The sequence below is a fragment of the Glycine max genome, chromosome 2 (assembly GCF_000004515.6).
Source record: "Glycine max cultivar Williams 82 chromosome 2, Glycine_max_v4.0, whole genome shotgun sequence".
NCBI lineage: Eukaryota > Viridiplantae > Streptophyta > Magnoliopsida > Fabales > Fabaceae > Glycine > Glycine max.
Window position 1 is genome coordinate 25746449 of NC_016089.4, and position 26751 is coordinate 25773199.

The 26751-nt window shown below is 36.5% G+C and overlaps 1 protein-coding gene across 5 annotated transcripts; it reads left to right on the top strand.

The window, feature by feature from the left end:
* Positions 1–523: 523 nt before the first annotated feature.
* On the top strand, positions 524–25975 carry LOC100790180 (transcriptional corepressor LEUNIG_HOMOLOG). Of its 5 annotated transcripts, none has more exons than XM_006575096.4 (18): positions 524–952; positions 1082–1137; positions 1281–1378; positions 1563–1672; positions 1822–2102; positions 2192–2267; positions 2371–2482; positions 6658–6707; positions 6799–7071; positions 7610–7684; positions 7825–8052; positions 16226–16373; positions 16453–16562; positions 19921–20070; positions 23621–23776; positions 23857–23973; positions 24076–24273; positions 25736–25975. In XM_006575096.4, the coding sequence occupies exons 2-18, from the start codon at positions 1106–1108 to the stop codon at positions 25880–25882; spliced, it is 2361 nt and encodes a 786-aa protein (XP_006575159.1). In that variant the 5' UTR covers positions 524–952; positions 1082–1105; the 3' UTR covers positions 25883–25975. The 5 variants fall into 5 exon arrangements, with proteins under 5 accessions (XP_006575159.1, XP_003518997.1, XP_006575161.1 ...); XM_003518949.5 differs by having other exon boundaries at positions 16232–16373; XM_006575097.4 differs by having other exon boundaries at positions 562–952; positions 2368–2482; positions 16232–16373.
* Positions 25976–26751: the final 776 nt, after the last annotated feature.

Genomic DNA, 26751 nt, shown 5'->3' on the forward strand with positions numbered 1-26751 from the left:
TGATTGATTCAATTTAATTTTAACCCAAATACATAAATGATTTAATTGAATCAGTTCAGGTTTATAGAGAATCCATGAGCACTCCCACTTGAGTGCTAATCTAATTTATTCAATTTTTCTTAATGATCTATTGTTTTTCAGATGCGATCACAAAAAATTCATTGACTATAGAAGAGTTTAAAATATTGTTTAGATTTTCTCCAATTTAATTTTCAAATGACATATCATGGATAAATTTTAATCTTTCCCGTTTTTTCCTGTTATTAATTATCTTTTTTCTCTTTGTTAACTGTCACTATCTAATGAGAGATAAATGAAAACGTTGGAGTCGCATCTCATGAGATCATGCATCATACATGTTAATACTTCACACTTCAAAGTGAATGGGAACCACCACCTTTCAATATCATCCGTCCACGTGTCATATAAGTTATCAACGGTCGATACGAAATATCAGAAGTCGCTCGCTCTAGATTTGCTAAGCTGTGTATTAATCAATACTCCAGTACGGAAAAGCTAGGTACGCCCGAACCTCCATCCCAGCTTCGGTTTTTATTACCGAGCCTCAGCTTCGAAGCTTCATTCATTATTCAAACTTTCATCTTTCACCATAACTAACAACACAATTGAAAAGCTTGTTGGAACCAGTTCATAATAATAATAATAATACTTCAGAAAACTCAACTAGTCCTCATTGTCACTGCGTCACGAACCCTAATTCCTTTTCTTCTTCTTCTCTTCCCTTACTCTCATCCTCGATTCAGTGGCAGAGGTGACGGAATTCACGTGATTTCCATGAGTGGCTCCGTTTTCCTTGAATCGAACACCACGTCTGTTCACGGTTCGCGGTTTCCGAAATTGAGCTCGATTCCTCGTCAGTGGTGATCGTCAGTGCATGCATCCTCGGATTGGTAATGTGCGAGCTTGATCCATCTATTTGCGGCGTTTTGAGGTCGGTTTCTTCACGATTCACGTGCATTCTGTTACTTTTCAGTTTTTGTGATTCGGTTAATTTTGTCTTTGCTTGTTGTTTGGAGGCTTTGTTGAATTTGTTTGTTTGATGTATTATGAAATTTGACAGTTAATTTTGCCTGACTGGGAAATCATGGCGCAGAGTAATTGGGAAGCAGATAAGATGTGAGTGAAGTAGTTTATGTTTGATGGAGCCAATGGAGTTGATTTATCCGTGCAACTAATTGCATTTAATGGTTATTGTTTTTTTATTTTGAGTTCTTACTATTTATATCGTGTTTTTTTTTTCCTTTCTGTTTTTCTGCTAGGCTTGATGTTTATATTTATGATTATTTGGTGAAGAAAAAGTTGCATAACACTGCTAAAGCATTCATGACAGAAGGGAAGGTTTCTCCTGATCCAGTAGGTGAGAGATAATTAATGTGGCAGTTTAATGCTCTAGGTTACTTTTTTTTTTCTTCCTTATTTTGTTGTTTTTGGAATACCCTGATTCTAACGGTTTTGTAAATGTTTGTGTTCATCTCCTGGGTGGGGAGATTTTTGAGGTAGTTATACTGCAACTGATTAAAGTTAACACTCTACAATTGCAGCAATTGATGCTCCTGGAGGTTTTCTTTTTGAGTGGTGGTCTGTTTTCTGGGATATTTTTATTGCGAGGACAAATGAGAAACATTCTGAGACTGCTGCTGCATATTTAGAGGTACCTACCTTTTCTTCCTTTGGTTTTGGTACCAGATAATCATCCATGAGCCTTCACTTATAGCTTAAGTTTTCACCTAATTTAGAGTTTATTGATAATATTTATTAACAGTAAGAGTAATTGTCTTCCCTTTTTTTGATGACTTGCAGGCACAACAGATTAAAGCAAAAGAACAACAGCAACTGCAAATGCAGCAGTTGCAATTAATGCGTCAAGCTCAAATGCAAAGGAGGGATTCTAATCATCCTCCCCTTGGAGGTCCTGTAAATGCTATCACTGCAGAAGGAGTGCTTGGGCAATCTACTGCCAGTGCTTTGGCTGCAAAAATGTATGAGGAGAGGATGAAGCACTCCAACCCCATGGATACAGAGACATCCCAACCACTTTTAGATGCTAGAATGGCTCTTTTGAAATCAACAAATCATCCTGGGTAATATCATTGGTAACTTTTATTTAATTTAACTTGAAATATAGTAATCTTATTCATGTTTATAAATTTTGTGCCTTTTTCCCAAACAGTCAGATGGTTCAAGGAAATTCAGGAAGTGTGACGGCAACTTTGCAGCAAATCCAGGCTCGAACTCAGCAAACACCTGTATGTGCTACTGCTCAGTCTTCATCTGAATTTGCTTCTTTCTTTCCTTCGTTTCTTCTCTATATAGATTATGATGCCGATTTCTATTTTTTTTCCTCAGCAGGATATCAAACCTGAAGTCAACATGGGTACCATGCAGAGATCCTTGCCTATGGATCCTTCATCAATTTACGGGCAGGGAGGAATGCAGTCAAAGCCTGGAATTGCAAATGCAGGTGTAAAATCAGTACAGGGGAAAAATCAATTTAAAGATGAGATGAATTTAAAATAAATTTGAATTCCACCATTTTATATCATGTAAAACAGGCAACAAAACATGGTACTTCTTGAAAATAATTGTATTTCACTAGGAATGATTGATTACAAGGAAAATGTATTAATAGGGATTTAGGTCAATAGTTGTAAACTAATTTAGGTCTAACAATCAGGGGAGATATTCTCCTTTAATTGGTAGCTCTTAGAATATGGGTTTGGGCCTAACTCAACCCCAAAAGTTAGCTCATAGGGTGAGGGTTGCCCCCACTTATATACTTTATCTTGGCATTTTCTCTAGCCGATGTCAGACTTGGGTTTTTCCCAATAGCAGCGAACTTAAAAAGGAAAGAATATAGATGAAATCCTAAAAAGGATATTCTCCTAGCTGTATTAAGCAGACTCAATTGATATCAGATGTATCTTTTTAATGCCGGAAATTTGGAATAAATCTCCCGAAATCTGGAATAAGTCTCCTTAAATAAAGATCTTGTTTCAAACACTTCCCCTCGAGCTGGGTGATAGATGTCTATCATACCTAGATTGGATCTGATGTTTTCATGAGTGGGCCTTGGAAGTGCTTTGGTAAAAATGTTTGCAGTTTTGATGCAAGAGGGTACATGATCAAAACTGATGACTCCATTGTCAATCTCCTTTTTTATTTTTAATGAAATGTCAGTCAATTTTCACATGTTTAGTTATGTCCTGATGAACTGCGTTCTTGATGATTCTTATGGAAGCTTTATCACATAGAACTCTCATAGTGTAGTTTGTAGAAATATTGAGTTCTTCAAGCATCCTTTTTAGCTACATTCCTTCGTAAATATAATGTGTCTTTGCCCTAAATTCGGCTTCAGCACCACTCTGTGCTACCACGTATTGTTTCTTCTCCGTGTGACCATATTTTCCCACACAAATGAACAATAACTCGTAGTTGGCTTTCGGATTGATAGCCTTCATATGAAATTCACTAGTGTCTGTCATGTAAGAAGTTGTACTGCCATGTGGTTAAATTGGGATTTGATCCCCCTGCTTTTGCCTCTACCTTCTCTATTCATGATTTCTTCTGCCACCTCACATTTGTTTCCCAATCATCCCCTATAATGACTATATCATCAACATAAACTATAAACAAGGTGAACTCGCATCTGAAGAGTGTTTACATAGGGTGGTCCATTTGACATTGTATGAACCCGTCCTTTTTTGACAACTCAAGTCAATCTATCAAACAATGCTCAAGGGGATTGCTTGAGACATGTAAAGGACTTACAAATCTTGCACACCTTGCCTAAAGTTTTGGATGATTCAAGCCCTGGTGAATTTTCAACCCATCCTCTAATTCACCACGAAAGGAGGTCTTAATGTTTAGTTGGTAAAGCAGCAAATCCAGATTTGCAGCCAAAGATAGTATGACTGTACTGAGTTAAGTTTGGTTACTTGTGCCTCTTGAATATCTCTATGCATTTGGATGCAGTTAAGAGAGGTAACAAAGGTTTTGTAGCCCTATGAATTGTGATAGTTTTCCATAAGACACATTTTTCAATAGGGTGCTGAGTGCAATATCTCAACCCCTTCCTCAAGGCAATGGGCATATCAACATCAATCAGTTTTGAATTAAAAGGATCAACTTCAAATAAGGTACAGGGATACCTGGGTGTGTTTCAAGAAGCTCTAGGGTCTGGTCAGTCTCTTTGACTTTGCTTTGGAGTTGTATCAAATTCTAACCCCTTCCGAGTTTTTTTGTCTCTTTGAGTAAACATGAGGTTTTTTGATTTCTTGTGCACCAGGAGAATCTGAATCTGGTTCACTTGGTTCAGCCATTTGGATTTCAACTAGAGCAGTAGGGGCTACTGGAGCATTGGTAGGTGGTGCTACTTGTTCAGTGGTAGGTTCTGAGTTAGTCTTGATTGTCTCCATCTCTCCAATTTCCAAAAGTTGGGATTCTTCTTGTGCTATTGTTTTCTTCCCCTGAATTGCAACTTTGGGATAATAGGGCTGGGTTTCAAAGAATATCACATCCATTGTGTGATAGAATTTTCTGGTTGAAGGTGAATAGCATTCTTTTTGGTGTGGTGAATACCCTAGGAAGATGCATTTTATGGATTTGGGATCCAATTTGCTGCAGTGAGGCTGGTGATTATGTATAAAAGTTGAACATTCAAACACTGTAGGAAGGATTGAAGTGAAAAACCGGGTGGTTGGTAGAAAGCACAACTTCTTCCCAAAATTGGGATGGCACACTTGTGGGCAACATGAGTGATCTTTTGACCTCCAATAGATGTCAGTTTTTTCTTTCAGCAGTCTCGTTTTGTTGAGGTATCTACACACAAACTTTGATGTATGATTCCATGCTTTTGGCAATAAGATTTTAGAACAGAGTTTTAGTACTCTCGACCATTGTTAGTCCAAAATACCTGAATGCTAGTCTGAAATTGTGTTTGCACCATGTTGTGAAAGTTTTCAAATATTCTTCCCACTTCTGATGTTTCTTTCATGAAAAATACACGTGACTCTTGTATGATCATCAATGAAGGCGACAAACCATCTATAGCCTGTTATTATGTTACTGATTCTTGAGGGTCCCTAGACATCAATATGGATTAAGGAAAAAGGTTTATATGGTTGAGCAGGATAATATCTTCGAGCATGTTTAGCCATTTGACATACTTCCATGGGAAACTTCTATGATTTTTATTAAATAATGAGGGAAGCTTCTTTTCCAAATACATGAAACTAGGATGGCTCAGTCTTGCCAAAACATAATAGAATTTTCCTTTCCTTTACTTACATAAGCTACTGCATAAGTATTAATTTTTGGATTTACTCTTGGAGTCATCAAACTGAGGGAGGTAGAGTCCAGCACATTCCAAAGCCTGAAATTCACACAAATTATGTAGTAACTTAGTAATACAGTTGAGATCCTTTGTCAGTCTGCTTATGATTGAAAATTACAATCTAGTTAGGAACATACAGAAGAGATCCTTTGAGTAAACAACAGAACCTTTACCAAGAAATCTTGACTGTGGCTGCCATGGGTGTTCAGTGGGGTACAAGGCTGGTGATAGAAAACAGAAAACAAAATCACAAAACATCTAAAACCTGTTTCAGTTTTTTGGTTTTAAAAACCGAAAATTAAAAATAGATTTTGTAAACAGTTTTGAAAAATTGAGTAATCAAACAAGTTTTTAAAATTTTTAATTTTAGAAAGCTAAAGCTGTTTTTAAAAACAACAATCAAACAGGCCATATTCTCCTAGCACTACAAAACAGAATCATCTTCAATGCTGGAAATCTGGAATAAATGAATGTCTTGAAATCTGGAATAAATCTCCTAAAATGAAGATCCTGTCGCCAACTGTACCATTGCTTCAAATGTTCGAGTTAACTTGAAGACTCTTACAAGTTCGTGAGTCTAGGTAGAAAAAATGAGTTAACTAGTTGTCAGCCTCTTTTTTGGTTAAAGTTGGGTGAACTCGTTAAACTGCTGTATCACATGAACTCTCGAGTCAGGAAGTGAGTTAATGAGTTTGAAATCAAATGTAATTTTTGGCCCCCAATGGCCCTACAATAACAGAGTTTTATGTTGCTCATGCATATTTGAAGCCAATGTTAATGTAACATATTACTAGGGCTCAAATGAATTGAAGAAATTAACTCTGTTTTGAAATGTTTTCAGTAGGAAGTAATGTTTTTATAAATTTATGTATGATTTGGTCATTTGTGTATTTTGATATTATTTAATACTAATATACCATTACACTATTTATTGTAATTTGCTACTTTGCTCTATTATGGAAGTTGAAATGTTGAATTATTGTTGTGTTAAGAGTATCATGTTATGCATATATGTCCATTAATAGGTTTTTTTTAATATTTTGGTGAACTTGTAATCTTAGGATTTTATGAGTTGAGTCTACGGAAGCTCCACCAATTTGCATAGACATTTGAGTTTGACAACCTTGTATGGTAGTTTAGTTTAGTATGGCTTTTCACAGTTTGGGGTTAATGCATTGGTTTGTTTTACATCTTCAAGATCATTTTCTTATTTCAATTTTTATAAGCTTCATGTGATTAATATGCATTTTCTTTGGCTGATCATATTGCTTGGTTTCAATATTCTCTTTCTTCTCCTTTTTCAGGATTGAATCCGGGAGTTGGTAGTCTCACATTGAAAGGATGGCCTCTAACTGTAAGTTCTGCTACGAGCCTTGAATTCACTTTTTGTTTACATATCTAGCAGTATATCTGATCCACTTTAAATGAACTGTAATATGATCTAGGGCATTGATCAAATTCGTCCTGGTTTTGGAGCACCAGTTCAGAAGCCTCTCCTTCAGAGTGCAAATCAGTTTCAGCTTTTGCCGCAGCAACAACAACAACAGATCCTTGCACAGGTTCGGGCACAAGGAAATATTGGCAATTCACCTGCTTATGGAGATATGGATCCACAACGATTAAGGGGATTAGCTAGGGGAAGTTTGAATGCTAAAGACGGTCTATCAATTGCAAATGATGGATCAATAGGCTCTCCAATTCAATCTACTTCATCTAAGGTAACATTATATGCGTGACTTCATGTTACATGAATGTGTTAAAGCTAGAACTTTTTACATGATTTAAATCAATGAGTGTACTTTGTGCTTATTGTCTGGAGCATTAAAAGGTCTTGCTGTGTTTATGGATGATCTGTAGGTTATGTCTTCATATGAACAACTAGTCAACTATCCACCGAATTGATTAGATTATATTACTTTTTCATGAGATTGTCTTTTCTACTCTCCCCTAAAGAATGATACTTGTCACTCTTGATGTTAAAAGATGTTTAAGCACACATTAAAGTACAAGATTTTTGGTGGAGGATGTAGAACTGATCCTAGTTTTTGTTTTTCTGATATGCTCTAGCCACGTGAAAAGTTAAAGAAATTTCTATTAAGGAACCCATAATTGTTACAATTACAATTACAATATTTTAGCTTGTTTCTCCACCTTATAGGAAATTTTGTTGATAAAAGTTTAATATAAGATCCATTTTGGCTTTATAACAATTCATTTCTTCTTTGTTAATATGATTATTTTGTATTTTTTATGAAGATCAACATGGCACAGATCCAACAATCCACTTCCCAGCAACAACAAGATCCTTTGCATCCACAACAATTGGTGCAGGTTTGGCATTTTATGTTTAATTAAGATGATATACATTTTGGATACTTTTACTTTTTTCTTTTGCCAAAGTTATGTAGGCTAGCAGTTTTCGTTTAAATGCTTCTCTTGCATGTAATGATCATTTGCCTACTATGTTTTAGAATAACCGGAAAAGGAAGGGGCCTACATCTTCAGGACCTGCCAACAGTACTGGTACCGGAAATACACTTGGCCCTTCTAATTCTCAGCCATCAACTCCATCCACTCATACTCCCGGTGATGGAGTTGCTATGACGGGTAACTTGCAGAATGTAGCTGGTATATCCAAAGGTTTGATCATGTATGGTACTGATGGAGTGGGCTGTCTTGCATCTTCAACAAATCAGCTGGTAAATCAAATTGATAATTTTATAACTTGTATTATGTGAGAAACATATAATCTACTTGCATACTTTGCTTCCAAATAAAACATTTGTTGAAAAAACAATATAGTATTGATTTTTAAACTAATTATTAATTATTAAAGTACTCTTATGAGACTACAGGTATTGTTCCAATTTTGGCTAATGATTTGTTACTCAGAATATTTTCTTAGTAATTAAGTTAGAACAGCTTGAGAATGCTTCACAGTTGATGGTAAAGATCCTTGAATTATATAATAGTGATGTTATTTAATAACTCCTAAGTCTCCTATGATTCCTATATGGTGTATTTTGAACCACATATTTATTGTGTATGCTGCAGTTGCTATCATTCATTCTCAGAACATGAATTATAATAAATATATTACTATTTTTGGTAAATGTGTGTGATATTCTTGATTTGGCAATGAATACAAGACTTAAAAACTTCTGCATTTATCATTATTTTTTTTAGTCCCTATATCATCTGCTGAATCTTCTTAAGTTACAGATGATAATTAGTTCTTGAATGTTGATAATTGTAGATGATTGCAGAAATTAGACAGAATCATTCGATTCTGATTGTACAGCTATAATTAGGATTTGCTATTATTTCTTTCCTTTCTTAGTTACAACAATTATAGGGATTTTGGTTCCTGATTTTTAGCTCTAAATTAGTGTACAGAATCAGTCTTGTAACCCTATTTATACACACCATTGTACCTTTTTCTCGGGTGACCCCAAACAACCAGAAAAGGGGGATCCCAACCTTCAAAAATGGCAACTGGAAAACAGTTTGGTGATGTTGTGACTTCTCAATACCATGACAAATGCAATTGGGGAGAACTTCATGAACTTCATGTATTATTAATCATGATAATACTCTCCTATAATTGCAGAGGACTGGGCAGGGGGATTAAATGGGCTGCTATTAGAAAGCTCAACCTAAAGCATAAGGTGGATCTTGTGTGTATACAGGAAACAAAGAAGGAGAACTTTAACAAGCTTATCTGCCAGGCCATATGGGGGGATTCTAATGTCTCTTGGGACAGTGTTCCCTCAGTCCACACATCTGGTGGCCTGCTTTGCATGTGGAACAACTCAGTTTTTGAGGTGGACAGGAGGGTGAAAGGCAGAAATTTCTTAATGCTTGTAGGGAGATGGACTAAGGATAATTAGAGGCTGTTCATTGTCAATGTATATGCCCCATGTGACCTTGCTGGGAAGAGAGCTATGTGGGAAAAGTTGAGGCAGTTAAGACTCTTAAGAGCTTCTAACCCTGAGGGTTTATGGTGTTTCCTTGGGGATTTCAATAGCATTAGAAGTCAGGAAGAAAGAATAGGCTCATCTCAAAGGATTGTGGGCACATATGACATTTCTGGTTTCAATGATTGGATATCTGACATGGAACTCCAGGAAATTAAAAGCTTTGGTAGCAGGTTTACTTGGTTTAGGCCCAATGGATCTGTGAAGAGTAGACTTGACAGGTGTCTGGTTTCAGAATAGTGGCTATCTCATTGGCCTGATTCTTCACAGCATGTAATCCAAAGGGATTTTTCAGACCACTGCCCAATTATTTTGAAAACAGATATGGTGGACTGGGGTCCTAAGCCCTTTAGGGTGATGGATTGGTGACTCAAACACAAAGAGTATCAAAGAATGGTGAATCCCTTTTGAGACAGAAATCAAGGGCTAAGTGGCTCAAGGAAGGTGACAGTAATACAGCTTATTTCCACAAAACCATAAATTTCAGAAGAAATCATAATGCAATCCAAGGAATCTTCATTGAAGGTGTATGGGTTCAGCAACCTAAACTGGTCAAGGATGAAGCTGTTAAATTTTTTGCTAGTAGATTCACTGAGGAGAATTTCTCCAAACCTACTTTGGATGGGGTTCAATTCAAAATGATTACTCACAGTCAAAGTGAGGAGCTGATTGCCCCTTTTTCAGACCAAGAACTCAAAGAAGCTATGTGGAGCTGTGGAGGAGACAAATGCCCTGGGCTATATGGATTCAATTTTAATTTTATCAAGGAATTTTGGGGGGTGTTAAAACCAGAATTCAGGAGATTTGTGGATGAATTCCATGTTCATGGTAGCTTTCCTAAAGGCAGCAATGCATCTTTTTTGGCCCTAATTCCTAAAGCAAATCGTCCTCAGTCATTTAATGACTATAGACCCATTTCCATCATAGGCTGTATGTATAAAATAATAGCCAAACTATTGGCAAATAGACTGAGGATAGTGGTGCCTGGCCTCATTGATGAAAGACAATCAACTTTCATAAAGGATAGACACATCCTTGATGGAACTTTGATTCTCAATGAGGTAGTTGAGGAAGCTAAAAGGAGTAAGAAGCCAGTCTTTGTGTTCAAGGTGGACTTTGAAAAGGCTTATGATTCTGTTTCATGGTCTTTTCTGGATTACATGTTGGATAGGCTGGGTTTCTGCCGTCGATGGAGAAAATGGATCACTGTTTGTCTGCAATCAGCCACCATATCAATCATAGTAAATGGCAGCCCTACAAAGGAATTTGCTCCCACTAGAGGCTTGAGACAAGGGGATCCTCTAGCCCCTTTGCTTTTTAATATAGTGGCAGAAGGTTTGACTGGAATGATGAGGGTAGCAACAACCAAAAGTCTGTACAGAAGTTACATGGTAGGGAAGCAAAATGAGCCTGTAAACATTCTGCAGCATGCAGATGATACAGTGTTTGTGGGTGAAGCTTCATGGGACAATGTAATTGTGTTGAAGGCCATGCTTAGGGGTTTTGAAATGGCGTCTGGACTGAAGATTAATTTTGCAAAAAGTCAAGTTGGGATTTTTGGAGATGAGAATAATTGGGTTCATGATGCAGCCCAATTTTTGAATTGCAGCCATATGGAGACCCCTTTCTACTATTTGGGCATCCCCATTGGGGCTAAGTCTTCAAGCTGCTTGGTGTGGGAACCTCTGATCAGCAAATATGAAGCTAAACTATCTAAATGGAATCAGAAAATTCTATCAATGGCTGGGAAGGTTACCCTGATCAACTCTGTTTTAACTGCCCTACCCATATATCTTTTATCTTTTTTCAAGATTCCACAAAGAGTAGTTCTCAAATTGGTGTCCTTGCAAAGGAATTTTTTGTGGGGGGGTTCTCAAGAGCATAAGAAAATTCCTTGGGTGAAGTGGGATGTGATTTGTCTTCCCAAGGAGGATGGGGAACTTGGGATCAAGGATATTTCTAGATTTAATGCAGCCTTGATGGGTAGATGGATCTGGGCCTTATCCTCTAACCAGAATCAGCTGTGGGCCAGAATCTTAATATCCAAATATGGAGGTTGGTCAGATCTCAGTAATGGTAGAGACAAAGCTTGGGATTCCCAATGGTGGAGGGACCTCCGAAAGTTAAATCAGCAGCCTGAGTTCAGCTCTATTCACCAACAGATGGTATGAAAGGTAGGGGTTGGGGATAAAATTAAATTCTGGAAAGATAAATGGCTGGGGGTTGATTCTAATCTTGAACAGCAGTATAATCAGCTGTTCCTGATTAGTGGACAGCAGAATAGTACCATCTCGACCATGGGAAGCTTCTCTCAGGGCCACTGGTGTTGGGATTTAAAGTGGAGGAGGAATTTATTTGACCATGAACAAGATACAGCTGTGGCTTTTATGGAAGCAATTAATACTACACAAATCCAGCCTCATCTGCAGGATATCATGGTGTGGAAAGCTGATCCTTCTGGTGTGTATTCCACTAAGTCAGCTTACAGACTATTAATGACCAATAACAGACAAATTCCAGAGGCCAACATCTTCAAGACAATTTGGAAGCTGAATATCCCCCCAAGGGCTGCAGTTTTCTCTTGGAGACTTATCAAAGATAGATTGCCCACTAGATATAACCTCCTTAGAAGAAATGTGCCCATTCAGGAAAATGAATGTCCTCTCTGTGGGTATTACCAAGAGGAGGCTGGCCACTTGTTTTTCAATTGCAAATTGACCAGAGGACTATGGTGGGAATCCATGAGGTGGAACCAGATGGTAGGACCACTTTCAGCTTCTCCAGCAACTCACTTTGCCCAATTTCTTGATGACTTTGGAGCAGGGAAAAATCATACTCGATGGTGTGGATGGTGGATTGCACTAACCAGCTCCATATGGCAGCATAGGAATTTATTCATATTTCAGGGCAATCACTTTGAACCTTCCAAAGTGATGGAAGATGCTTTATTCCTAGCATGGCCATGGTTAAAGACCAGAGAGAAAAAGTTTAGTACTTCTTTCAACCACTGGTCTTCCAACCTTGTGGAATATTTTGGTTAATATGGGTTGAACATATCTATCCTATGTGGTGGGGTCAGTGTTGGGTTTTCTCAAATCTTGTTTTGGAGGGTGTCACAATAGGTGTCTTGTACTTATGTATATGTTACCAGCAGTACCTCTGGTGCTGCTGTGTTTCTGATTAATAATATATATTTTCTGCCTTCCAAAAAAAAAGGAGATATGGGATGCGGTGAAGGAGACATACTCAAATATTGACAACACTTCTGCCATATTTGAGATCAAGAGCCTGCTCCATGACCCGCGACAGGGAGAAAAATTGGTCACTGAATTTTTCAACACCTTGAGTAGATACTGGCGGCAATTGGATACCTACGAAGAAATAGAATGGAATTGTCCAGAAGACAAGAAGAAATACAGAGAGCTGGTGGAAAAGGACATTATCTACAAATTTCTGTTGGGGCTTAATAGGGACCTTGATGAAGTATGTGGAAGAGTACTTGGAACCAAACCACTTCCAAAATTATGAGAAGTATTCTCAGAAGTAAGAAGAGAAGAGAGCAGAAGAAAATTTATGCTGGGGAACATTGCGCCAGCCCCATACATTGAAAACTCAGCATTGGCAGCAAGAGGGAATCAGACCCGTCCACTACAAAAGAAGAACCGCCCCTGGTGTGATCATTGCAGGAAACTAGGCCACACCAAGGAAACCTGCTGGGACATCCATGGTAAACCACCAGATGCAAAGTCATTCCGGAATAAGGAAACCAGAGGCAACACAACTTATAACACTTCTAAAGAAGGAGAGGTAAGTTCTGGTCCAAGTCCCTTCAGCAGGAAACAAATGGAAGCCCTGCAGAAACTTCTCCAACAAACCTTGTTGAGCACAGGGAAACCTACTAGTACAGCAAAAGTAGCCCAGAAAGGTAATTTTTCACATGCTTTAAACACCTCTAAAGGGAAAAGAAAATCCTGGATTGTAGACTCTGGAGCTTCAGATCACATGACTGGAGACATAACTGTTTTTGACAACTATTCTCCATGTTATGATCACTCTACAGTTCGGATAGCAGATGGTACACTCTCAAAAGTTGTTGGTAAAGGTTCAGTTGTGATTTCAGAAGATATCATTCTAAATTCAGTACTTTATGTACCCAAACTTGACTGCAACTTGCTGTCCATCAGCAAATTGTCAAACGATTTGAACTGTGTCACTAAATTTTCCCCTAATGTGTGTGTTTTTCAGATTTTGGGGTCGGGGAAGACGATTGGCAGTGCTGAAGAATGTGATGGGCTCTATCTCCTTCAGGTTAAAGATTCCAATAAGAAACCCAAAGCTAATTCATGTGATTGGCAGTCCTTATTTCAACACCCCTCACACAGTCCTTCAGACCACCTACCCAACCAGCAAAATCGTCACTTCAATTCCCTTGAAAGTGTTTGGCTGTTCAGCTTTTGTTCACAACCTAGACCGGCATCGTAGTAAACTTGATCCCAAGTCCATCAAAACATGATACTCACCTCACCAAAAGGGGTATAAGTGCTACTCTCCCACAACCAGAAAATTCTATCATACAATGGATGTGACATTTTTCGAGCATCAGCCTTACTATCCCAAAGTTGGCATTCAGGGGGAGAAGATGCCAGTTTTGACTGACATGACAAAATTCCTACTTTTAGACTCAAAATAGGATGAGATGGTTGCACCTTTGGAGACTGCAGAAACTGCTCCCGCAGAACCGGAGATTGAAGAAATTGTATCAGCGGTACCAACAGAAACTGCTTCTACGGAACCAGAAGAAGCTCAATCAAGGAGTCAAGACCAAAACTGGAGGGTTTACGTTAGAAAAAGGAGAAACCAGAAGGTCATATAGCTAATCACAGTTCCAATGCAGAGCCATGAATCTGACCAGGCTCCTGAAAATGAAATTCCCATAGGTAACTCTGTTCCCATCTCTGAATCCATTCATCCTAATACAAGTAACTTGGATATGCCTATTGCCTTGAGAAAAGGGGTGAGAACCTGCACTCAACACCCCATTGAAAAATATATGTCCCATGGAAAATTATCACAGGGATACAAGGCTTTTGTAGCATTGCTTGATAGCACTCACGTCCCTAGAAACATTCAGGAAGCTTTCCAACATCCTGAATGGACTGCAACAGTGAATGAGGAGCTTTAAGCATTGGCAAAGAATAACACTGGGAGATCACTACTCTACCTAAAGGAAAGAGACCAGTTGGAAGCAAGTGGATTTTTACTATCAAGTACAATTTTGATGGTAGTATAAACTGGTACAAAGTTAGGTTAGTGGAAAAAGGATTCACCCAATCTTATGGGGTGGACTATGAAGAAACCTTTGCACAGTAGCTAAACTCAACTCAGTTCGGGTTATTTTGTCCTTGGCAGCAAACCTGAATTGGCCCTTGCACCAGCTAGATATCAAAAATGCCTTCCTAATCGCCGAGTTGGAAGAGGAAGTGTACATGCAGATTCCTTCAGGTTGTGAAGCAGCCAGCACCTCAAATAAGGTATGCAAACTCCAGAAGTCATTGTATGGTCTTAAGCAATCTTCGAGAACTTGGTTTGAGAGGTTGACCCGAGTTGACAAGAAAGAAGGGTTCACCCAATGTCATTCAGATCACACAATGTTTGTTAAACACTCATTGGAAGGGAAGATAACACTATTTATCGTCTATGTGGATGACATTGTAATCACGGGAGACGACCATAACCAAATCGATCACTTGAAGAGTTTTCTGGTTAGAGAATTTGAGGTAAAAAATTTGGGGCAACTTAAGTACTTTCTAGGGATGGAAGTGGCTCGAACAAAGCATGGGATCTATATGTCTCAAAGGAAGTACACCCTAGATCTACTTCAAGAAACAGGGATGCTTGGGTGCAAGGCAGCCAACACCTCTATAGAACCAGCCAACCAGAATAGCTCCGAAGATGATAGTCCTCCAACTGATAAAACCAGGTACCAAAGTCTTGTTGGAAAATTAATCTACTTGACACATACCAGGTCGGACATTGGTTTTGCAGTAAGTATGGCAAGTCGCCATATGTCAAATCTACAGATGTTCATGAGAAAGCTGTGAGGAGAATCCTACAATACCTCAAAGGTACCCCAGGCAGAGGTCTCTACTTCAAGAAAAACTCAGACAAGGGCATTGAAGTATATACAGACTCGGATTGGGCAGGTTTTGCATCTGACAGGAAATTAACTACTGGTTATTGCACCTTTGGGTGGGGGAACCTGGTAACTTGGAGGAGCAAGAAGCAGTCTGTGGTAGCCAGGAGTAGTGCAGAAGCCGAACTAAGAGCCATGGCACATGGCATTTGTGAAGGAATTTGGCTGAAGAGGATGTTGGAAGAAATCAGGATTCCCACTAACTCTACAATGAAGATACTCTGTGACAACAGAGCTTCCATAAGCATGGCCAAAAATCTAGTTCACCGTGATCGAACAAAACATGTAGAGATTGATAGACACTTCATTAAGGAAAAAATTGACCAAGACATTATAGCTGTTACCCATGTTTCATCATGTAACCAAACAGCAGACATCCTAACTAAAGCTCTTCCAAGACGCTCATACGAGGACATTAGAACCAGTCTGGGAATGATAGATATCTATCACCCAAATTGAGGGGGAGTGTAGATGATTGCGGAAATTAGACAGAATCATGTGATTGTACAGTTATAATTAGGATTTGCTATTATTTCTTTCCTTTCTTAGTTACAACAATTATAGGGATCTTGGTTCCTGATTTTTAGCTCTAAATTAGTGTACAAAATCAGTCTTGTAACCCTATCTATACACACCATTGTACCTTTTTCAAACAATAGAAAATTACAGTTCATTCTTCTATAATAATTTATATCCTTTTAGTTGCAGGATGACATGGAACATTTTGGAGATGTTGGCTCCTTAGAGGACAATGTGGAATCATTTCTCTCACAGGATGATGGTGATGGAAGGGACTTGTTTGGCACGTTGAAACGGAACCCTTCTGAGCATGCTACAGATGCTTCAAAAGGTAATCTAATGTTCTTATGGATCTTTAAATTTTAACCATTCCATTGACCAGGTTGCTGGCTATATTGCTTCCACTTCAGGCTTTTCCTTTGATGAAGTTGGTTCTATACGCAAAAGCAACAGCAAAGTTGTTTGCTGTCATTTCTCTTCAGATGGGAAATTATTAGCTAGTGCTGGACATGACAAGAAGGTAGAATGGATTTTGTTCTTTAGCTCAATAGCTTTAAAGAAGATAGAAACTAGTTATAAGACATTAACAGAACCATTTATATATCTGCTAGTGAAATGTAAATTAAAGATCTTCCTTTTTTCCCTTATAAAAAGTTAACAAGATTAATCACTTATTTTAAATTATTTGATGCGTTTCAAATTTTGAATACACACGAATAAGCTGCAGTTAGTGATTCCATATTGATGTGATAACTGCCTGCTCCTATTAGGCATTTATTCATCCTTGTCATTTTTATTATTTTCTTTCAACTTCATGTTTTGCCTTGATACAAGGCTTATTCGCTTTATCTGATTAGGTCGTACCACATGTGAAATCTTATATTACGGGCATATCATGTCATTTTAACAGGCATGGTGTCCCATTCCATTGGAGAAAAACACAATGTTTACTCTTCTCAGCATCATATAACTGTTGGGATAAGAGCCAACATTTATCAGTTAAGACTGAATAACACCCTTCAATTAAGTTGTAAGCAAAATATGAAAAGCCTAAGTATCCATGTGTCTTTCCTTTGTTTGGTCCCATATACTGAATGTCAAGAATCAATACTAAGAGCATAAGCAGCCTCTAATGCAATACATTCTTCCTTATGCTGTAATTAGACATATATTTAGAAGAATAGGGTACATAATGATTGAATTCTCAACCATTTAGTTATATGGGCATTGCTATCTGATAGAAACATTAATAAGTGGGGAAAAGTGTATAGTAGGAGGTAGGAGTAGGGCAGTTAGGTACAGCTAACTGATTAATTAGTTAGTAGAGTATAAAAGGGAATGGGGAGAATTAGTTAAGGGGATATATCGAGTAAGTAGGAGGGTGGTGAGGTCTCAAACTCACTGTGTAAGCTGTTAGGTGTTGGAAGCACCAATCATAATCGAAATTCATTCATTACCTGAACCAGTTCTATCATTATCATATTAATTCTGATGAATGGTTGTTTTGTACTGAATATAGAGCATCTATTAGCTGACTATTACTCCTTCTGAGTTGAATAAATTAGTCTGTCTCAAGAAAACCTTGAAAAACAATTTTAAGTTTTTTTTTGGTTTTGTCTTGTCTTTTATACACAGGTTTCTATATAATGAAAATTTGTTCCCCTTAGTAAGATGCTATATTCAATGAGAAAAGATAGCTTTATGCATTTGTGGTCTTATTCCGGGGGTTCTTCAGGTTTAAATCCACAATGAGAAAGATTTTGAAGAAGAAAAATAAAAAGAAATAATATACCCAATTGATTTGGTGAACTTATCATATTGTTGGCTGAATTAATAATTGGCTTAAATATGTTTTTGATCCATGATATATATCTGAATTTTGCGTTTGATACCTGATAAATTTTTCCTTCTCATCTACTCCCTAATATTTGAAAAATTTTGTTTTAGATCCCTACCGTCAGTTAAGTGATGACGTGTCCATTAAATATTTCATAACGCGATTTGTGGGGGCTAAAAAACTGTCAGTATTTGTTTCAAATTTAAATTTTCTGGCGGTTAAAAGCCACCAAAATCAATTAAAGTAAAAAATAAATAAATCAAATATTGAGAAGTGGGGGCCCACCGCGGATTGACACTGGCGGAGACACAAAGGGCGCGAGAGTGGTTGAAGGCAGTGGTGTGGAGGAGGAGGTGGTCGTGGAAGAGGAGGGAGAGTGAGAGGACCTTCTCAATGTTTGATTTATTTATTTATACTTTAATTGATTTTGGTGGTTTTTAACCACCAGAAAATGTAAATTTAATTTTGAAACAAATACAAGTTGTTTTTGAATCGCCACAAATCATGTTCTTAAATATTTAATGGACATGTCAAACAAAATTTTTCAAATATGAGAGAGTAGATGCGAAGGAAAAATTTATCAGGGATCAAACGGAAAATTTGGGTATATATGAGAGATCAAATACATATTTAAGCCTTGATAATTTATTCAAATAAAGAATCTGGCCATTTGACCACATTGATAGAATACCCATGATATCTGATTCAATCAATATCCGATAATTTCCTTTAACTAAAACTGTTCTATACCAAAACAATGGTCTTGTAAATTGGTTTTAGAGATTAGGATGGAAATATTTATAGGAAGTTTAATATGTTTGTTTGTCCTTGCAAATATAGCAAATTTTGATCATAGTCCTCCAAAAAGATATTTAGTTGGTTTTGGTCCTTATCTGTTTTAAAAGTTTTGAAAATGGTCCCTATTGCTATTTATTGATGACATGACATGTCACTTCACATGATCTCAGAATGCTTACTGATGTGGCATGTCTAGATACATGTCACATCATCATTAAATAATGATAAAACCATTTAAAATAATTAAATTTATGAGGACCGAAACCTACAGAATTCTTTTTAAGGACTTAAACCCACATTTACCATAATAACATGAACTAAAAACATATTAAAAACCTTTATAGAATTTTACAGATAAAGTTGAGTGTGTGATACATTCCTCCCCCCATTGTGAACTGACCCTTATTTGTGTTAAAGATATGGATGCTCATCCTATTGTTTGTCTTTTTTTTTTTATCGGCAAAAATATATATATATATTTCATTATGTAAATAGTGATGAAGTACCAGAGGTACTTTGTACATAGATAGGAACCCATAGATATGGTTCCTTAGAAAAAACTAATACAGTTTAATTAGGAACCATATTATGGCTAATACATATGCTAAAGCCCCAATAAAAATCTACCCTCTAGTGATACAAAAAGCCTTGTCGAATATGACTTGACCAGTGGTTGAAGTTAATTGTGAAATCTTTCTCAAAATTTGTAAACCAGGTCCAGGTTAGTAACATTGCATCCTCCATCAGCTTGTTTCCATTGAAGCTTTCATTTGAAAATACAATTCTATTGCGCATTTGCCAAATGGACCATACCACAGCCACCCACCAGCATTGCCATCTCTTAACCCTTATGCCAGCCACCTGGACAAATGAATGTTGAAGGAAGTGGCAGCGAGGGTTTAAAGGAAGAGCACTGCTAATATTCATCCACGACAAAGTTTCCCACCAAATAGGCTGAATTTTAGTGCAGTGAATGAATAAATGAGATGCCTCCTCCACGTTGCCACAAAAAGGACATAAGAACTCCATAATCTGCACTTGCCTCCTCTGTAAATTTTTCTTTGTTGGCAATCTATCTTTAAACAATCTCCACGCAAATACTGCATATTTTTTGGGAATCCTCAACTTCCAAATCTCTGCAAAACCTTCCTCCTTGCTTCCAGCTGCTCCCCCCTCCCATAAAAACTGATATGCATTATGTGTAGAATATATACCTGATTGGTGACCTATTGTTTGTTATTAGGTTGTTCTGTGGAACATGGAGACATTGCAAACAGAAAGCACTCCGGAGGAACACAGTCTTATTATTACTGATGTTCGCTTCAGACCAAATTCAACTCAGCTGGCAACATCTTCGTTTGATACAACTGTGCGGCTGTGGGATGCTGCAGATGTAAATTCCTTTTTACTTGTTATTCTCTTTTGACTGTTAATGCAGACCTTTCCTTGTATGTCCTTGGTATGAGACTAACATCTGCTTTCTATTAAATGTAATCCCCTATCCACGGGGATTATAATTTTTGTTACTGTGAAAATATAGTAATATAGTAATTTTGAAAAATGAAAGAACCCACTTACTCCACAAATAAGTGTAAGTAAGTCTCGAATAGTTACTTTGCTTAATATGGTTTTTTTTAAAAGATAGAATGTGAATCTTTTGATATTATCTTGATTATCACTTATACCAAGAACATTCGTAGGTATCTAATCTTATAACCGACATTTAATTATATTTTATTTTTAGATAGTATCTATTAAAATGAAGTTAATTGATAAAGTATCAAACAAGTTTTTAACTTTCTTTTTGAAGTTTTATACACTTGATCCACTTAAAACTCAATTAATAATTGGATTTATCCAATTCATTTTCGATAAAATGTTTAAGTGGAAGTTTAATAATACTCTTGGAATAAGTACATCCCCTCCCTTGTGATCATTATATGATATCCTTATATTGTATTCAATATGTAATTTTGTTAATGGAGTCCTTGGTGTACTTCACAGTTTTCAACATATGTTCTCTATTCTCTGCCTCTTTCTCAACAGTTACTAACATGATATCATTTTATGTCATGTAAAGGGTAGTTTATTTTCAGGTTTCCTAGTAGTCAACTAAAAGAGATTGTATTCGTCTTGATTTTAATTATTTGTCTATGGTGGCCTAGCTCCAACAGATTCATAGAAAAATATAATTCATTAGTTATTGTGTCCAAAATTAAGGACCTTGATCCTATTTACCAGTAGTTAAACTATTAAAATATTTTGCACATTTATAAATAGGTAGTTGACTGTAATTATGGTGACTACTAAAGATTCTTAAGAATGAGTTTAAGTCTAACTCAACCCCAAAAGCTAGCTCATGAGGCAAGGGTTGTCTCTCACTTATATATTCTATCTTGACTTTATTTTTAGCCAATGTGGGACTTGGATTTTTCCCAATAGTGATTAACTTGTTGGTTGATTATAATCATACTATAAATAACTAAATAGCTAAAATATGTTTTAGGTCCCTGAAAAATTAACAAATTTTGTTTTGGATCCTTAAGAATTTTTTTTTTTGCGTTGAGTCTTTAATAAAACAAAAATTGTCTTTAGTCCTTGAGACTTTTTTAGTTCTTGATAAATTAGTGGATTTTGTTTCGGGTCCCTAATAAATTTTGTTCATTTGTTATTAGTCCCTATCAAGTAATTTTCAAAGGGATTAATACAAAATGAACAAAATTTATTAGGGACTAAAATCTAAATTCGTTATTTAACCCAGGACTGAAACTAAATATCAAGGACTAAAAATATTTTCTTTTATTAGGGACTCAAAACAAAATTCACTAATTTATCAGGGGCCTAAAACATATTTTAGCCTAACTAAATAAGAGATATTGTGCAAGCCAAGATGCAAAGATGTTAGATTTCATCTTTAAACTAATTGACATTAAGTGAAGTTGCTCAATAGATATATAAGTTGCATCCCAAGAATTGAGGGAGGCAATGTGGGATGTTCCAACATCCTCTTCCATAGATGCTTGCTAGAATAGGAAATTAGGCGATTTACCAAGATAGATTGTAGGCTTTAATACCATATTAGATTTCATCTTAAAACCAATTAGTATTAAGTGAAGTTGTCCAACAGATATATAAGTTGCACACCAAGAATTGAGGTAGACGATGTGGGACCTTCCAACGACAGCTTTCACTAAAACCTCTATTTCTTGACCAATGATTAGTAAACTTGGAAATTTGGTAATAGAGAAGCCCTAGTGTTTTTGGAAAGTTATATTTTGGAAGTTGGAGCTCTTCTTTGGCTTAGTCTTGTGCTTGCCACCTATGAAGCACGGACACGGGGATACGGCTAAAATAGAGAGCATAGGACATAGGGACACAATATATATATATATATATATATATATATATATATATATATATATATATATATATAGATAGATAGATAGATAGATAGATAGATAGAGAGAGAGAGAGAGAGAGAGAGAGAGAGAGAGAGAGACTTCTTATCTGCAGACCTATCATTCTTACTTCTTATCTGTTTGTTTGATCCCGCACTAAACTTCTTATATATATATATGATTTATATAAAATATGATCAACATGACAAAAAACTAAATATGATCAAACATGACAATAAGATTTATATATTCATACAATAATAAGTCTTAAAATAAAGTACTAACAGGCATGATATTCCACTATTCAAAAAATCTAAGAGAAACCAATATAATAAAGAACCTCACAAAAATAGGAAATGGTAAATCTATCTAATCCCTTCCCCTTCCTCGGTCATCATCATTGAAAAATTCAGCTTCTAACTCTAGTTCATTGAAAAATGAACGGCATGTCCCTTTTATTATCATAAATTCATATCAACATGCATTCATACCATCATAATAAAAATGATGCTAATAACAACCTCAACTATCATATATTAAACTGACTATACTATAAAGAAAAATTATCATTACTTATTCAGGGTAAGGAACCCAAGTTACCCATTACCCAATGCACATAAAAAACAGGGGAAGGAACCCTTTGCACATGGACACGGGTTCAAACTTCGAACCCAACGCACATAGAAACCTGGTGCGTCTATGTGAGTTGCAACGGCATGGTTCAACCTGGTGTGACGAACTGGTGCAGTCGTGTGACTGTGCAAGTTGCAACAGCATGGTTCAACCTGGTGTGACGAACTGGTGCAGTGGTGCAACTGTGCGAGTCATGTGACGGCATGGTCTGGTGCAAGGTCTGCGAGACTGCGACTACATTGCGAATTGTGCAACTACGGTGCAAGTTGTGATCTGCTTGCGAGACAGTGGACAGCACCGACGACGGCACTGGTGAAGGACAGTGGACGGAAGCTGGTTGGAGTTCAAACGGCACCGGTGGATCGTGGTTTCGTAAACGAGAAGGCAGAAGCACATTGAAAACTGAGCAGTTGAAATGTGCGTTGCAATTTTGTTGTTAAATGAAATTTCAAACGAAAAAAAAGGAAGAGGCGAGTCCGCTAGGCCGTGTCCGAAAAGTGGGCCATGTCGGACACCGCGTCTCTGTCGTGTCCACGTCAGAAATGCCTCCGACACACTGAAGTGGCAGTCTATTGGCGTGTCTGTGCTTCACAGGTTGCCACTTTTCCAAAAGATTTAAGTTTGAACCCCTAGTCCAAACTTATAGTAGGATCTGGTTTGATTATTGTTATTGTTGTATGTTGGGGTGTCCTTTAGAAGTTTTAATTTTTACGCCAAGGATAAATCTTTTTATGAAAGGCATGTGTTGCTCTTTATGAAATATATTGTTTTTATTTTTAAAGTTTTATCATTTGGTGGAGTCTACATGAAATTAGTTATTAAATCTTATGGCCCTTTCACTGTAAACAATAGTATATTTTAAGTGGTTGTTTACATGCTACCGTGACTTACCTTTGACTATTACTTTTGCAGCCAACCTTCCCTTTACATACATATAGTGGTCATACTTCACATGTGGTGTCCCTTGATTTCCACCCAAAGAAAACTGAGCTTTTCTGTTCTTGTGACAATAACAATGAGATTCGCTTCTGGAGTATTAGTCAATATTCTTCCACACGTATTTTTAAGGTCACTTCCAAAATTTACTACCAAGATATTATGAATTAGGCTTATTCTCAATTCTGAACCATATTAAATTAATCAAGCAGGGAGGATCTACACAGGTGAGGTTTCAGCCAAGGCTTGGTCACCTTCTGGCTGCAGCAAGTGGCAGTGTTGTGTCTCTCTTTGATGTTGAGACTGACAGGCAGATACACACATTACAGGTGTAAACAAGGGCACCAAGCTAAATAAATCTAAAGAAAATAATAATTCCCTATTTTTTCATTATAATATCTTGTAATAATTATAATTTGATGTATTTTTAGGGACATTCTGCAGAGGTACGCTGTGTCTGTTGGGATACAAATGGAGATTACTTGGCATCTGTGAGTCAAGAATCTGTCAAAGTGTGGTCACTTGCCTCTGGGGAATGCATTCATGAACTTACTTCCAGTGGAAACATGTTCCATTCTTGTGTTTTTCACCCAAGCTACTCCACTCTCTTGGTTATCGGAGGATACCAGGTATATTTGTGTACTATGCTGTATGTTTTTCCTTTTCGCTCTTTTTATTGTTTTATTTGCTTATATATATATATATATTTGTTTTCTTTACAACAATCTTTGTGTGTTTACTATAGTAGGGCAACAGTGTAAATATAATAGTACCACTTGTACTTATTTTATTATTATAATACATGTTACTTTGCTGATAAAAAAAAATGTAGGATACAGGGGTAATTTTTTTTGGGGTTATCAAGCTGTGAGAACTAAACTGAAGGGAATTAAACTTTGTTAAGTTTGTGAAAGGAGAGGATATATGAAAGAAACTTGACTACATCACTAAATAAAACTTGTTGGAGATAAAACAGTATAGGTTAAACTTTTCACTTGGTCCCGACTGTTGTCTCTATTTTAAGTTCTAGTCTGTACAAGGAAATTGTTGTATGTTTTAGTTGCTACACAGTTTTTTGAGGTAGTTTATCCCTGTCAGAAAGATTTTGTAACGGTTCTACATTCTCTGGTGTTAGCAATTGGACCAAAAGCTTAACGTAAACATACAGTTTTCTCGTTTAAGAACTGAAACTTAACATGAGGACAACTATAGGGATCAAAGGATCAAATGAATAGTTTAGCCAAACAAATAAAACCCATTCTTTTTTTCCCGCTTAACAGCCCCCTTTATGGATGCTAGAGTTTCTAATGAATCACATGACACTAGTCCTATGTCGGAGTTGATCTTTGTCCCCTTTAAGAAGTTGAATTAAAGGCAGCATTGTCAAAGTGCCTACGATTCAAGCAGACCGGACTCATGTGGGAGGACATTCATGTTGCTTTTATCTATCCACTGGTTTTTTGAGAGTTCGTTATCACTGCAGTATGCATAAACTCCGGCCACTGATAACACTATTTACACTATTTAGTGATAACTTAGAAGTTAGAAGCAGGAGAGAAAGAAATACAGGCCTTGGTAGAAATCTCTCTCGCTCTCCTCTAAAGATCTTTCATACTCATCTTGATGTTTTCACTCTCCCTATTATGACCAAATCCCTCCCTTGCTTTTCATAGTACAATACAAGCACACTGCAGTGGGCAGTTACATCATGTCATACCCTTCCACAATACCTACATAAATTAAATCCTTGCGTATAGTAGTTTCCTTTGGCAACTAGGCTGATACAACTAGTGTTATCAATGGCAGATGGTGGAAGACCACAATTCCACCGTATAAACATTGTAATTTTAGGCGAAGAAACTTATCTTTGTTTTGTATACATTACCCTGATTACAAAATAAATGCAAAAATAGAAAAAACAAAGAAGAATCAAATCAGATCTAACTCTCTTAGAATAAAGGAGGGTAAAACTTTCAATTTTAACTACCTAAATCTTCTAGCATCCTTATTTAAAACTTATTGGAACATGTTTTGCAATATATCACATGATTGAAAATATTTTTTTTCATTTGATTCATTCATATTTTGCAGTCATTGGAATTATGGAACATGGCTGAGAATAAATGTATGACAGTGTCAGCAGCTCACGAGTGTGTGATATCTGCTCTAGCACATTCACCCGTGACAAGGATGGTTGCTTCTGCCAGTCATGACAAATCTGTAAAGATCTGGAAATAAAATTGATTATTTTATGATTTAAACAAACATATAAGATGTGCTACATGTTATATTTTCAAGGTATAACAACATAAAAAAACAAGGTTGAATGGATGGGTCAAGAGACGTATCTCCACCCTCTCCTAATCTTCTTATTTATCTATTTGCTACCCTCTCCTAATCTTCTTATTTATCTATTTACTACGGAGAAATTTAAATCAATACTTGGTTGCTAGTCATATATTGTGCAATTGAGGGTTTGTTATTGTTGTTGTTATCCACTTGTCTTTCAATTTTATTTATTTGTCATATTAAAAATGAACATTAATCCAAATTATTGATATATAATTAATATCATTAATTAAATTAAACATATAAATCACTTAAAATTTACATACTCTTGTCATTAATCTTTCATTTTACCACGGAAGACAATAATTATGATATCATTAATTTTATATCATATGATTAATTATAATAAAATTTTTAAAGAAGAGTAGAAGAAAAAAAAGGTTAAAAAAAAGCTAAAATTTAGATAGTTGTCAAAGTTTATTACCAAATTATCAACTTTTAGTTAAACCTACTTTTGAACCAAATTAAAAATAATTTTGGGTGGTTCTATTTAAAGGGGTGACACAAATACTGTCTCCAGATTAACATTTCCAATGAGATAATGGTAACTTGACAAGTGGATATAAAGGTATAGTTCATGTAAAGATAGTAGATAATGCAATTTTATAAAAAATGCAGACTTTGTGTGCAGAAGTTGTACACAATATTGGCGCGAATATAGTAGTTGGGGATGCAGATTTGGTAAAAACACATAAAAAGCAAGTGTAAATGGCTCTCACAAAGATTGCTGTAAAGCAACTCATGTTGAATTATTTGTT

Excerpts from the sequence above, each read along its gene's own strand:
- LOC100790180 (XM_006575095.4), top strand. The coding sequence starts at position 1,106 with ATGGCGCAGAGTAATTGGGAAGCAGATAAGAT. Across the intron at positions 8,053-16,225 it reads CATCTTCAACAAATCAGCTG|TTGCAGGATGACATGGAACA; the intron begins GTAAATCAAATT and ends ATATCCTTTTAG. Across the intron at positions 16,563-19,920 it reads GTGCTGGACATGACAAGAAG|GTTGTTCTGTGGAACATGGA; the intron begins GTAGAATGGATT and ends GTTTGTTATTAG.